Source organism: Aquila chrysaetos, chromosome 12 (genome assembly GCF_900496995.4).
Source record: "Aquila chrysaetos chrysaetos chromosome 12, bAquChr1.4, whole genome shotgun sequence".
Lineage (NCBI taxonomy): Eukaryota > Metazoa > Chordata > Aves > Accipitriformes > Accipitridae > Aquila > Aquila chrysaetos.
In genome coordinates, this window is record NC_044015.1 from 40,949,134 (window position 1) to 40,964,231 (window position 15,098).

General features: G+C 42.9%; 1 protein-coding gene across 2 annotated transcripts in view; it reads left to right on the top strand.

Moving 5' to 3' along the window:
• Nucleotides 1-15,098, top strand: part of DNAJC6 (DnaJ heat shock protein family (Hsp40) member C6) — a 52,188-nt gene that overhangs the window by 34,124 nt on the left and 2,966 nt on the right. For both annotated transcript variants that reach the window (XM_030033177.2, XM_030033178.2), the window contains exons 7-19: nt 60-193; nt 1,357-1,551; nt 1,961-2,078; nt 3,692-3,771; nt 3,952-4,145; nt 4,240-4,320; nt 5,206-5,652; nt 8,015-8,167; nt 9,496-9,564; nt 10,325-10,459; nt 11,980-12,240; nt 12,611-12,756; nt 14,702-14,878. In XM_030033177.2, coding sequence (XP_029889037.1) covers nt 60-193; nt 1,357-1,551; nt 1,961-2,078; nt 3,692-3,771; nt 3,952-4,145; nt 4,240-4,320; nt 5,206-5,652; nt 8,015-8,167; nt 9,496-9,564; nt 10,325-10,459; nt 11,980-12,240; nt 12,611-12,756; nt 14,702-14,878 — 2,190 coding nt within the window. The remainder of the gene's footprint in view (nt 1-59; nt 194-1,356; nt 1,552-1,960; nt 2,079-3,691; nt 3,772-3,951; nt 4,146-4,239; nt 4,321-5,205; nt 5,653-8,014; nt 8,168-9,495; nt 9,565-10,324; nt 10,460-11,979; nt 12,241-12,610; nt 12,757-14,701; nt 14,879-15,098) is intronic.

A 15,098-nucleotide genomic window follows, 5' to 3' on the forward strand; every position in this document is an offset into this window, starting at 1 on the left:
ATTTAAAGGATGTCTCTGATACTTACACATTTTTCTCCCCCCGCCCCTTTCCTTAACAGGATGGCCGTGCAGCCTCAGCAGTTCTGGTCAGTGCGATGTTCTGTTTCTGTCACCTCTTCTCTAATCCAGGCCCTGCTATGCAGTTGCTGAACACGAAGAGACCTGGAATTGTACTGTGGCCATCTCACAGGAGGTAGAGTATACTGGCTAAACACTACGCAAGCGGGCTCTATTCCCCACACTAAAAACTGCCCGAGTATCTGTTTTGTGCGTTTTGGCAATGTGTTCCTAGCCCCTAGGCGAGATAGGCATTCGGGTTTCACTTTGTTCCCCAGAAATAAGTGGTAAAGTGGTGATCAGGCACTAGAACAGGTTGTCCAGAGCGGCTGTGGGATCTCTGTCCTTGGAGATCCTTGGCTGGGTATCAGCCCCAGCAGCATAATCCAATTCTGAGATACAGCTTTGAAGTTGGTCCTGCTCTGAGCAGAGAGCTGGACCAGATGATCTTCAGAGGTCTCTTCCAATCTTGAATGATTCTATTATTTTATAAAACAATGCATGTGACCTGAAGGGTGTATGTGCTGCATGCCCCTGTCTCTCCACCCAGAGCAGCCTGAAGGTGCTGGCAGGAGATGACAAACTGAAAACTCCAGAATTCCTATTGCAGCAGGAGCAGTACTCATGCATTAGCCATGGTACTTAGCTTTGACAGGTCTTAACTGATGTTTATGGCCACTTCCATTTTACCTGCGTTGATATAACAGTAATGGAGGAACAAAGTCAAATATTACAATAGCCTTGCTCACTAGTTCAGGAAAGCTGACGAACCTGTAGTTAACAGGGCCTGGGTGAATCCCTCTCTCTGTGTCAGCTTCATCCTTACAGGCATTTACACTGTAAAAATGTCTTTTTTACAGTTTCCATTAAGCAGAGGACAAACTGCCTAACAGAGCAAACCAAAGATATAGTGCTATGTATGTAATAATAATGGTACTTTAGTACATGACTAACAGAATAATTCATCTGCTATGTGCATGTAAAATAGAAGGCAAACTTCTACTGGTAAACCAGAAAACCCATTGCTCAGCACCTTCTCTTCTAAAAGGTGAGGAGAAATGATCTTCAGCTCAGAGCTAAAGGCCAACTTCCTTCCTCTTGAGCTCTCGTTCTTGTAATTAAACAGAAATGGAAGTGTAGCTTTTGTGCCAGCTGCAAGGGTGCTGGAGTACATGGAAACTCCAGTCCTGGAACTGTGAAAGAATCACACTTTCACTGGATTTCAAGGTAGACTTCAAGTACAGAATGAAAACTGGTCACCTGGATGGAGATTTTAGTAATGGCTTTCTCTGTCTGCAGATACATAGGATACATTTGTGATCTAATAGCAGACAAGCCCGTCATTCCTCACTGCAAACCACTTACTATCAAGTCAGTCACCCTCAGTCCAGTCCCCTGTTTCAACAAGCAACGAAATGGCTGCCGGCCCTTCTGCGACATTCTCAGCGGAGAAACCAGAATCCTTACAACTTCCCAGGAGTATGAAAGAATGAAGTGAGTTGCTGTGATCTCCTACCATCCTTAGGACCTTAGTGCAAAGGAGGCTCGCATTTTGCTGTACTGTGTCTAATATCTGTGCTGCAGTCGCTGCCAGACTGCCTGATAAATGAAGGAGTGCATATATTAATTGCAAGTTAGTGCCTAGTGTTGAAATAAACGGCCAGAGTGAGTCTGAAGTTGTCATGCTGTGGGATACCTTAATAGAGGTAGTTCAGTGCTGCGTTGGTTTCCCCTGTTGAATGTTTCTGTTCCAGCTAAGCCTAACACTAAGCAGAGCACTGAACGCACCTCCTGTTTTCTTGGCCTGAATGAGATGATAGCTTTTATGTTGACATTGTTGATGGGTGGTAATGGCACTGTGGATGGGAGCTTAACTATGGATTTCCTTCTCTTCCCCTCAAAGAGAATACCGTGTGCAAGAAGGGAAAGTCCTAATTCCACTGGGAGCCACTGTCCACGGAGATGTTGTTGTTTCTGTCTACCATATGAGATCAACCATTGGGGGACGCCTTCAGGCAAAAGTAGGAGTTTGTTTAACTTCTCTTGCATGGTAGAGGCAACGTAGCTAACTAAGAGATGGCTAAATATGGGGCCTAAGAATGCACATGGCACTTGTGATGAAAGTCTCCTTACTTAACAGTAGACATAACACAAATCTGAGCACTGCGAAGTGAAAACAAAGAACTGCATATAGAGAAGTCCATGATGCCTCTGGTATCTCTTTATGGGGATGGTGTCTACTGATAAGAGTGTAGGATCCTTCCAGCTGATGTAGAAGATGGGAACTGTCCATCAGTAACCAGCTCAGGGCAAACCACCACCAAAGCCTCTACCTACGCACTCTAAGAAGATGGAAGAAGATTTTCTTCTGCTCAGATTAGAATGACTTACTGAGCCATTGCTCCTGCATGGTGTCTGGTTTGCTTGCTCTAGAGCAGCCTTCACCTTTTTTGGTCATTAGGGCAAAAAGTCAGTTTGTGTGGATTTGTTAGTAATGGGGATAGGAAAGAATATTTAAGCCACAGGCTGGTCAGACAGCCACCCTCTTCACAGCCAAAAAGCCTCTTAATACTAGCAGATGAAAGAAATGGGAGAGAGTGGAAACTGGGGAGGGAGCATAGGGGAGTGCTGGAGTGAGCACACCCTGTCTCCTTTCCATAACATAGTAGCAGTGCTGAAGGTGAAAATACATACTGGTCCATGCTGTTCTGGGCCTTGAGACTGACTTTAAAATACTGTTCTCTGGCTCTTGTAATTGCAGAAGAGGAATTTGGAAATGCAGTCTGATCAGACTAGAAAATTTGGATCTGCAAAAACTGAATGAGTCGTTGTCACACACCAAGTTGCTCCATTAACCTTTGTCGTGATGAGGGTTAATTGGCTCACTCCGTGAAATAACCTGTTTAAATTGTAGTGACTTAACGCACAAAATGGGAGGGAAGAACCAAGTTTTATCCCACCTGCTTTGATGAATACCACCTCATTTGCTCCCTGCAGATGGGTGCTGCGTGGCTGGTCAGGCGTAGCAGTTCCCAGACTCTCACAACCGGCTGGGTGGGATGGCTGCCTTCTCGAACTGATACTTTAAGCTGGCATCTTGATCATTTTCCTGGTGATATGTTTGAAACCTTAATATTCAAGTTGCAGAGTGACAAATGAATGTGTTTCTTTTTAATTTGTTATTGGTGCTGTTTGTTGTATAGATGACACTTTACTGAAGCCTCTACTGTGAGTGAAATGGTCTTAGGTTTTACTGGGGTACAAACCTGTTGCTCCAGTGTATTCAGTGGAAACAGGTATCAGTTTCATTTAACTGCTGAAGTATCAAGTAGATCCCAGAAATAAAGACAAGCAGGGAAAGCAGGCATATTCCTGAATACTGTGAAGGCACTCAGCTGTATAGAGGCAGCAGCAGCAGGGATTGAGGCAGATGGAAACATTTGGGGTTGAGAAGAAAAAGCTCTGCTTTCTGTAGAACAAGCAGAATGGATTAGCTTATATAGCAGTTATGATTAGTCTATATAGTAACTGGTAGTCAGGTAGACTTAATTGTCTGCATGTGCTATAAACAAATATTTTAATTTCATGAATTTAAGTACCTGTTCAACCTGGTGCTCTGTGGGTTTTTTTTCAGATGACCAACACACAAATATTCCAAATTCAATTTCATACTGGATTCATAGCCCTGGGAACAACCACACTAAAATTCACCAAGTGAGTATTTTAAGCTGAACGTTAATCAAACCTGAAGCATAAAAGCCTTATGAAGGCTGAAGGAGAATATTCACAGATGAAATGTGAAAAGCCTGTGTACATGCATATATTGAAAGACTTTAAATAGCTTTGCAGAAATATCCCCTCCTTTTTAACTGTACAACTCTTGTCCCCATTTAGGCCTGAACTGGATGCCTGTGACTCTCCAGACAAATATCCTCAGCTCTTTCATGTTATACTGGACATAGAAATACAGTCTACTGATAGACAAACCGAATTAACTCCCCCGTGGGAGAACTTCACAACAAAAGATATCAATCCAACCATTCTCTTCTCCTCTCATCAGGAGCATCAGGACACTCTTGCTTTGGCAGGTAAAAGCTGCACAGATTTATTCAATTTACATGCTTACCTGTGTGCTGAACTTTGTTTTGCTTGATTTTATTTATTTGGTGCTCTGTGCTTCAGGTAGAGGTCCCACTGACTCACCCCAGGATAACATAAGAAATGTTGGACAGAGTGCATTCTTCTCATCTCTCAGCTGGCAAGGTATGTAGGCTTGGTCTTCAAAGTAAAATCTGCTTCGAACAAGGTAAACAACTTTTTTTTTTTTTTTTCCTCCCCTCCCTGGAGCACAGAGTCAGGCTGAAGGATCTGATTGTAACATGTCTTTCCCATTAGATCACAATATATTGCTGGTCACACCCTTCTGTTGCAATTGAGTGGGAATTAATTTCCTACAATGTCCTCTTCAAACATTGCCTGCTTGTGCTGTATATGACAATTATTGACATAGTTCTGGTGTAAAGCTTCGCCCAAGGCCTCCTTGATGCTAAAACCAAACTTAAGCTGCTTTTTCCTAATGTTGCACTTTATATATAGTGCTGTGAGAACATAGCACCAAGGGTGTTTGTCTGAGAGGCTGTTTAATAATGCTGAACATTCTGAAAATCTCACAGCACTGCCGAACGCAGCGTTCCTCCTCTGGCATCAGTGCCACGTTGGGTAGGAACCTGGTGTAAGCAATCCTTGTGGGCACAGCTAGGAGGGAGGTTTGTGTCACTAGTCCTTTACAATAAGCCTTGTTTTGCCTGGATTTTGAGGCATGGCTGGAGATCGTCCTGGATGCTTGGTCCTGACCCAGAAACTCATTCAGTTTGCGTCTCTGGGCGTTACACTTGCTGACTCTTCAGGCTTGAGGAGAGTCAATTAACCCCTGTCTTTGTTTCCTGATCAATAAAGCTGGCTCCTTACGATACAGACCAGCAAAGACTCTAAGTGAATCTTTGCAAAGGACTCTTGTTTTAAAATCTAGCAAAATGCTGCTGTGATATTCTCGGTAGCTTTTTTTTTTTGCTTGTAAGCTGATTTTTATGGGACCTCTGTGATGACAAAACTAACAGCTACCTAATTTTATTTTCAATCATCGTTTAGATCAGAAATCTGACAAAAGTAGCTCTCACCCCACCTCAGAGGATCGAGCAGCGTTGGTGCATGAGGAAAGCGAACAGTCAGATGACGAACTCTTGTCCCTTTCCAGTCAGCACAGTAATGCCAGCGGTGACAAGCCTCACGGGACACCAAAACACAGCAAAAAGCAGCAAGAGCCTCCGGCACCACCTCCGCCTGAAGACGTGGACCTGCTGGGCCTGGACGGTAGCCCTATGAGCAAGAGTTTTCCCTCGCAGCCCACTGCTGCTCCCTCTAACTCAGACTTGCTGAATGATTTGTTTGGGGTTGGCGGGCCAAGTTCCCAGAGTCAAAGCGGACAGCCCGCCGCTGAGGAGGTCTTCCATGTGGGGGGACCTGGATCCGTGCAGTCAACTCCTCGGCGTTCCGCAGCTTCGGCATCCCCATCCCCGTCCCCAAGGGTAGGAGAAGGTAATAGCGGCTATGCCTAGCGTGTTACCTGGGGCACGTGCTTTGGGAATCCCACTTGGGTGATCTGCTCTGGGCTGTTGGATTCCTCTTGGATACACTCGTTTCATGCAAATTAAGATCTCTGAGGGATCCTAAGAGGCCAGCCAGCTCCTCTACTCTGAGACAGGAGTTAGTGCATCTTCACAGTCAAGAACACAAACCAGATTATATAGTTTGTTCCCTAAAGTCTCTACTGGAGCTCACTCAAGTGTTTGGCTGGCTCCTTACACTGATGGCCACTGGAGATCATCTGGTTTGCTCTTACTATGTGTCCAATGATGCATATGAGGAGAATATGTATTCATTTTTAAAAAAAAAAAAAAAAAAAAAAAGCCTCTTAGGTTTTCAGGTAGACCCATAGCAGTTTGAATTTAATTTCCCTTTTAACTTTAGGGAGTTTGGAGCTATGACACTGATCCTGGACTATGAAATATGGCTGCACAGTTCTGCTGTTTCAGCTCTTTCTGCAGACAGGTTAGGCACTATAAGAAGATCTTTTGTTTCTTCAAAGACAGATTGAGACCAGGCTGGCAGAAGTAGCGGTTGAATAGCTATTAGCAAGAGGGATCTTTTGGAGGGTCAAGTGAACAGAGGAGAGCAAGTGAAAAATCACATGTAAGTGAACAGGTGAAGAACCCAATCCAAGTTGCTCAGATTCACTGAGGGCCTTGGGAAGAGACGGTCAGTTTTACCAAAGTCAAAATGCCAGCAAGTGGCCGGATCCGACAGCAGGTCTCTGTGCACCACACTGAGCTGCATCAGCCTCCCCGTGTTTGGTTTGGCCTAATCCTTTATGTTACAGTTTAAGAGCTGACATCATCAACATGTACCTGATTCAAAGAGCACAGTATGCTTATTTAACTTTTTCTCAGCAACTAATAGCTTAAAGCATTTGCAGCACCTGCCAACTTTCTTGTACAGAAATGGTGTTTTTTCACTTTAAGGAGTTGCAGGCTTGGACGATGCTGGGGCTGACACCAGTAGCACCTACCACAGGATGGCCATGCAGCCAGTTTCTGAAGGCTCTTATGGAGTCCTCTGTTCTCAGCTAGAATAAAAAAAACCCTGCAGGCTTGGGGAGTTTGTCTGCTAGTATGCTTAAACAGCAGATTGCCTATGGTGTTTTTCAAAGCGAAAGGGACAGAAGCAGTTATAATCTACTTGTATCAAGACTTGCGAAGGAAGCGAACAGATGGAGACCGAGGACTGGAGGCAGGAGAGGGGAGAAGAATACAAGTTTTGGTAGAAGAAATTTGGCCATTTGTATATGGATAAGGTTCGTCTTGCTGTGACTGTTGTACATTCCATCTGAGAGCTTTCACCCAAGGGTGGGAAGATTGTGCAGACAAGCATCTCACAAGGCAGAGGTGCAGCAACAGTATTGGGAAAAGATTTCTGAATATTGTTGTCGAGCTTTGCAGAGCCAGGTTGGTGCTTGAAAGGAAAGGAAAAGTATCGCACAACTAAATTGTCCCAAGCCAGGAAAGCAAGAATAAGAGCTTGCGAGATAAGTGAAGACTAGTAATTTATTAAGTATCCTGAACAATGAGTAACATAAGTAATGAGTAGCATTATTAACACAATGCATAGCTTCTCAGGATTGTATCTTTCTTATAGTAGTATATATCGCATCTCTGTTCAGGATGCTCTTTACCTTAAACTTGTTGGCAAGTAAGAATTGGAGTGACTTCACAGGGGTTTCTTTTGGTTGGGCTTGTTGGATTTTTTTTTTTTTTTTTTTTTTTACGTGAAAGACAGCAGGCTAAACAAATTGATCAAAAATGGAGTTTGAGAATGAACTGGATTTTTGTAACAAGTGATGCTATGTAGGAAAGATACCAGTTATTTTCTAAAGCTATTTCTGAAAGATGGTCCTTTTACCCTCAACATGTGTAATCTTTAACAGCCTAAAATCATCTTGGACTGCGTTCAGCTCTTGAGAGGAAGCAGGATTTGCACCAGGCTCCAGGCTGTCCCTTACCATCCATTTATGTATTGGCAGTATGTGCAAGCTGAAACTTCATCTGAAGTGTCTAAGTATCTAAATACTCACTTTGACTACTCCTAAATTCAGCCCCTCTCTTTGGAAAAGACAGATGGGATCAACAAATGCGTTGCTGTGACCAAGTCATGTAGCTTGTTCTATCCCCTAGCATTTGGCTAGGGTTCTGATATTTTCCAGTTGCTCTCTCATAGTCACCTGCTGTCTCCTATTTGTTATCTGCAGGTATTAGGTTTTCTTCTCCACACACCAGTGTCTTTTCCCTGAAGCATGTTCATTGCACAAGTTAATGAATTAGTTTTCTCAAATACGTTTTTACAGCCACTGCCTTTGATCCATTTGGAAGTAGCCCTAAGCAAACTGGTCCAGACCTCCTGGGTTCCTTTCTTGGTTCATCAGCTGTCCCTGGTGATCCTTTCCTTCAAGCAACAAGAAGTCCTTCACCAACTGTGCACAGCGATCCCTTTCACATGGGTAAGAAAGTGAGGCTCTTCTAGTACATTTAAATAAACATAAAATGCTGCTTTTAAATAGTGATGGAGCCATTAAGTACAAACTGATGCTTACCATAAAATGACTGTAAACCACAGAAACCCCAGCAAACAGGAAAGAGCTTTTTGTCTCCAGACTTAAAGCATATTCATAATTTGAAGTGTGGTAGGATGAGACTAGTTTTGCTCAAGTCTTATACTTAATTAATAAGCTATTTGTATACATGAAAAAAGAGACCATGAAGAATGTCTGCCCGCATATTCCTGTGGTTATGAGGTCTCGTTTGAACCAAACTACCATTAATTGAGCTAAATAGAGCATGGCATATTAAGCCTGCTAGAGAAAACACATATCCTTTGGTCATTTTAATTACAGGCATCTGCTTTTTTTATTTCTGATAATAACCCTGGACAAATTCACAGTTGAATTTCACTCTTGATTGAAGAGAAGGATTTTTTTTATTAGACTTTTTTCTTCTTTTTGTTTGAAATGTTCCTTAGTTGTCCCTTTCTCCCCTCATGCCAAAATTTAGTGTTGTAACCTTCTGTGAAACACATTCAGATACAAATTTGTTTGTGTCTGATCATCTAATGAGTGTCCCTTGGGTGCAACAGTCTTGCTGGAAAGCCAAAATGACTAAGGAGGGAACTAGTGTGCTGCTGGCACTGTTCGCATCCTTGCTTTGCCAAACTCTGGTATTGGATATTAACTCTGTGAATAAGATGGTTGGGTCACACTTGGAGCTGGCTGCAATAATGAAAGTAATTTAAATGGTATCCCAGCATGATGAGCTATTAAATTACAGTGCTAGTATCTGCAGATAATGAAATGCTGGCAGGGTGAACTGCATAGATGTACAGGCTTTATTTGATACAGGGTTAAGGGAAGGACTGTGTGTGTTCTTACTGGTTTACATCTGTGTGGGCTGCTTTGCTTTATTTGTTTTCTCCATACTTGCCCTTTGCTTGCGGAATATTTCCTTGGGTTGAGATGTATTCAGAAACACAAAACCACATGTGTTATTCTGGTGGTAAGGTTTTTATAAATAAGTATATAAAGACCAAAGCTACCATAAAATGAACACTGTAGATCTGTGTCCTTCCACACTTACCTCTGTATAGCATGACATGACAAAAAAACATTAAATTTGTAATGCCCATCGTGAGGGAGAAGTTCACTTCTAATTGGCAAATGGTAGGTGAATGCAATACTGTTTCTCCTGCTCCTTGCCCCCTGCTCTTCCTAGATGCTGGATTATGTTGGTTTTGCTCTACTGCTTTAAGATATTTATATTTAATCATTCTGCTTAGCTTCTAGCACACCAACGGTTTCCATACAACCAGATGTTTCCGGTGGTTGGGACTGGGCCAACAAACCAGGTATGTATCATAAAAATTCAGGACATCTAACAAAAAACCCTTAAGGAGCCCTGAGAGAGGAGAGGCAGAGGGAAAATGCTACCACTGACTGCAGTGAAGAGGTTCCCTTCTGCTGCTTAGCACTTTGACTAATACCACAAAACTTTGATCAAAAATTTGGTCTTATCTGAACTGCAGTAGGTATGCTGTACCTGTTGTCCTGGTCTCCCAGTTGTCCAGGTGAGGATCTGGCTAAAGACTACCAAATTCTTTCTGCTCAAAAAAAATCTGGGTTTCTTTCCTCAAGAAACCAGGGCCTGAAGTGGGAAAAGTGCTTGGTGAGGGTGTACATAGTTGTGTTTTATTCCAGTGTGGAGCCACGTGAAGGACCTGGGAAGTGCTATGCATTCCTGGGATGCCGATAAATAATAGCATGATTCTCTCTAATCTTGGGAGACTATGTATGTCCTACCAAAAGTTGTTTCCTGAAGGCTTCTGGTTCTTAAAATATATCCATTTGTCATAATTACTGTGTCACTGAAGACAGTCTAGGGAACATTTTTGTTGCTGATCCTAATTGTGAGTGGGTGTGTGACTAGTCTGGGCCAACGCTGAGTTGAGACTGCTTAGGAACCTGACAATAGTACACTTAATTTTAACAGCAGTCTTCTAACATCATGTGGCTGAGCACGGGGTAAGAGCTGCACTCATGTAAAATAGGGATAAAAACTGAGTTATTTTTTCTTTTTTTTTTTTCTTTTTCTTTTTCTTCCCTGTTAAGGTGGCCTAGGTGTGGGAAGTAAGTCAGCTGCCACCAGTCCTACAGGATCCCTCCATAGCACTCCCACTCATCAGGCTAAACCCCAAACACTGGATCCATTTGCTGATCTGGGGACTCTTGGAGCAAGTTTAGCAGGTTTGCATCCCTTATTTAAAAAAAAAAAAAAAAAAATTAAATTACCAGCTCTGTTTTAGGGAAATAGGATGAACAGCCTGCTATGTGACAGAGCTCTATGGGTCCTTTCAACGTACCTGCATGTCGGTGCTGCTTTCAAGCTCTCCCTTCTGCCTGATTTTCTGTAAGCTCTCACAAATCTGTGCTTTAGTGATCCTCCATCAAAAAAAAAAAACCTGCTAACAACTTGTTGGGACCTCTGTAGGCTGTATGGATTGCAAAGCGTAACCTCTATCTCGTAAGTCTAAACAGTCTCTGGCTAAGGATGCTCTGTGTTTTAACTCCAACTGGAGAACTGTTGCTACAGACCTTGGAGCAGTGCCTGGGAGGAGACTTTGGCTCTTCAAAGCTACTGGGGTCCCTGAGGAATTGTTTCCTTCTAGACTTGACTCATTTTTGTCTTTTGTGAGGGAACCTCACTAATCTGCCTCTAATTTGCAGTACTATCTAAATGTGGAGTTTGAACACATTTTCATTTGCACCTGGCTACAAAGGACTGTTTGCTTGACTGCTTAGACAAGCATTTTTTTCCTTGTTTTCTCTCGGAAAAGAATCAGCAAACCCTGGACCCCAGTGTTAAAAAGGCAGTTCTGACAAATTATTTAAGTTTTTCTTAAAACCCAGCATGTTGGCTTCTCTGACTCTGGTAAATAGATTTTTCTTCCCTTTGTCACTGCCCTCAGCTCTTTGCAAGCCATTGTGGTTTTATCTGATGTTTGTATTCTCCTTTGCGTCAGTACCAGCATGGTTCTGGAATTAGGTTTCCCAGTTCCCTCTGCTGGATCACTAGCTGCTCTGCAGGAGCAAAATAAAAAGTATGCCAAGAGCCATGTCAGAGCATTGAGGTGCTTTTAAAACACGTATTCTGTAGCAAAGTTAAGGCGTTTAAAAACAAATGACTTGGCATCTACAGGATATTTAACCACATTTTTGTTGTTCATTACTAAGTCAAAAGCATTTGATCCAGTTTCCATGACACATTCCAGAGCTCAAAGTTGAGTGTGGATGTTAGTCTCAAATAATAAAACATTAACTCTGCATACCTCCCACCACAAACTATGCCAGAGGAGCATCCCCTAAGGTAATAAGGTGCTGAAACACACAGCTCTGTGGGATAGTATTACATCAGCACAGCATAAGGAGATACTATTTCAACATAGGTCAACTTGATGTTGCCACCATAACACACAGCAGCTGTGGTTCCCAGTTAGCTGCACGTAGCTTTCACTGTGTTTCCCCAATGAGCCACTACTCCAGTTCCTGTGCAATCTTCAAGGGCAGTTGCTGTCTTTTAAGCAGCTTACAGAGCAGTGACAGGTAAATTGAAAGGCTTTGCCTGATGTTGCAAAAATAAGTTTGTGGCAGAGCTGAAAATAGAAGCCAGCTGCCTGGGGGATTTTGATTAGGTTCCCTTTTTGGGAAGGCAAGTCAGTATCCTGTTTGCTAATGCTCACCATCATTCCTTTCCCTGTACTCTGCAGGTGGCCCTTCGTTTGCCAGTAAACCGACCACACCGACAGGCATGGGTGGAGGATTCCCCCCCTCGCCGCAGAAACCCTCTCCCCAGCCCATGGGCGGCAGCGGTTGGCAGCAAGGAGCTGGCTATGGCTGGCAGCAGGCACAACCCAAAGCCCAGCCAAGCATGCCTCACGCATCTCCCCAGAACAAGCCCAATTACAACGTGAGTTTCTCAGCGATGCCGGGAGCACAAAACGAACGTGGAAAAGGACCAGCTAACGTTGGTAAGCTTTTCGGAGTTCAACATCCAAAAGGTTGACTCCTTCTAATATTGCTTTAATGTTCCAACGCCTTAATGGGTTAGGGTCTAAGCAAGTAAGTCATGCCGATCATTTGATGATATATAAAGTTCAACACTAGTTGTCCTGTCCTAGACTCTAAAGTGTGCTAATATTTGGGAAACCCTGTGTGCCAGGTAAGCTTCAATAATAATTAAAAAGTAACATTAGCCTATACCTCTTTTGTGAGAACCTGTACACTCATTAGCACTGGGAGATTGTTATAGTGATAAGCGTGGGGGGTGGCTTGGGTAGAAAAGCCGTGTTAAATAAACCTGTATTGTGATAACAAATTCAAATCTTCTTGTTTTTCAAGATTCAAAACCAAAAGTGTCTGCAGATTTTGAAGACCTATTATCTGGTCAAGGTTTTAATGCTCACAAGGACAAGAAGGGCCCCAAAACAATAGCTGAGATGAGAAAAGAAGAAATGGCTAAGGAGATGGACCCTGAAAAACTAAAAGTAAGCAATATTCTTGTTTATGCTCTTACAATCATTCAACGTGTCTGTTTTTCTCGACATGTTGGAGGCTGCTTGAAACTCTGCCCCTGAAAGGTGGAGGGGGCAGTAATCCACCAGCCATCCCACGTGTGAGGCAGTGGAGCAAATCTTTCAGATCATTTAGTGCCAGAAGCTATCGTCCTGTTCTAGCACTTACTTTAGTGCGTGGCCTCCACAGTATTGCTGGATCCCAAGGACCATGTGCTATCTCTTCTGCTTGCTTTCCATAAAGTAGGTGTCTAAACTTGATAGCATCATAAACTGCTGTACTCCCCATTCGCATGCCAGACAGCAGTGAGCTAGGGGGACCAGAAACACGAAGTCATAAACTGCAGGTATTGGGGAATATCTGGAAGAATCTCCACTATCTCATCAGAATGAGAGATACTGCTTAGAAAAAAGTGATCAGTTTGTAAAAACTCTCTTCTGAAATAGCTTCTTACAAATAAACCAGATAAAAAAAGTAGTGACCATCTCTGCCAGTCCTTCTGCCAAACCTAGGTTTTTGTGAAATAGGGGATGTCCCCATGAAGAGATTGCCTTGGGGCAGAAAGTGAGAACTTCCTGCTGCTGGTTCATATAATAAATTCTCATGCCTTCCCTGGAGATGTGAGCATCCTTTGGAATAGATTTAAAACTCCAAGGTTGCATTTCTGTCCTAAACCAGGCTGTAGCAAACAGTGGCTTGCTCAGTGTTACTGTCAGGGCTGCTGGTCTTCCACATCACTCCAGCCCTGATTAGCAGGCACAGCTAATTGAACTAATCCTCTGTCTCATTAATCTTGCCTGCTTTGGAATTCTCTCATCTCTCCTCGATTAAACTGCCAAACCACAGATCTATTATGAAGGGAAGGAAACTCAGTCTGTCCTGCTCTGCATTTGAAATATGAAACTATGAATTATAATTACAGAAGGATACAGAACTGAGAGAAAAAGCCAAGCAAACTTCTAGAAAACAGAATGAGTGGATTTTTTAAAAATTATTTTTTTAAACTTTGGAAAGCGTGTGCCAGCAACCATGCTGAACACGAATGTCAGCCACTTGTAACTAAGCCGGACAGCTGTCAGGCCATCAAGTGGGCAGTAGTTTTCCCAATTCATAAGCTATACAACTTCAGCGATTCACGTGGTACTACTTACTGTGTGCAACATTTTTCCCCCCAGCAAGCTGCCGAATCACTGAAGCACCCAGCTGATTCTCCCTTCCCAATACAATTCCCTTTGCTCTGATGCATTTTATTTCACTGAGTCACTTCAGTTCAGCCTGGAACCGTTAAACCTATTTATGCTTTGGTTTTCGCATTTACTTCCCTTTCCTCCTTGCCTTCCCCAGCTGTAGGCTAAGATGGCAGCCGCTAAGGGGGACTACATCATCTAGGAAAGCAGACTGCCTTTTGCTTTGTTTGACTGCTGGGTTGAAGGTAGCAAATAGGCACATGGAGAGAACTGAGGCTTCCGACTTGGAGCTTAAAAAGATTTGTATTGAAGCCAACCTTCAACACGAGTCTCTAGAAGACTTGACTCTAGACATGCACAAAAGATACACATCCACAGCAGAGTTCTAGTCGAGCTTACTTCAGGTGTGCAATTAAGCTTGCTAAAGAGCCACACAGTTAACCATTTCATTTCTCTTTTGACTATTCCATCTGTTTATAAGCATTACCAACTCAGTATTTTTAGCAGGGATGTTGCTCAAGGTGTGTCTTAACTTTTCAAGCAGTGATATACAAATGAATGACAAAGTAGAGACTTTGAAAGACTGACAAGTATCTTCCAAAGGTTTTCTAAAGCTTGGAAAGAAATGTAAGATGCTCCTTGGAGTCATTGGTATTCAAATGAAAAAAACTTTTTTCCACTGGAATATCTAATGTAAGGCATAAATTGAGACTCACATTCTTCTCTCCAGGTCCTGGAATGGATTGAAGGGAAAGAGAGAAATATAAGAGCCCTGCTGTCCACAATGCATACAGTCTTATGGGCAGGGGAGACCAAGTGGAAACCTGTTAGTATGGCAGATCTTGTCACACCAGAGCAAGTGAAGAAGGTCTACCGGCGGGCAGTGCTTGTCGTTCATCCTGACAAGGTAAGGTTTTCCTAGTTTCACACTGTTCAGAAATTGTTACTGTTCTCTTAATTATGAAGTGTTGAATGTGATTGCTTAATTTATTGGCGCAAACAGCTTTGTAGAAAGTAGTAGTTCAAGATTTTTGCGGGTTTCTGAAAGGTGAGAACTCTAACCGCTCCCAGCCCCAAGACTGTGCTTGGTACATGCTGCTCCAAGCAACAGAAATTCAGATCTTCAG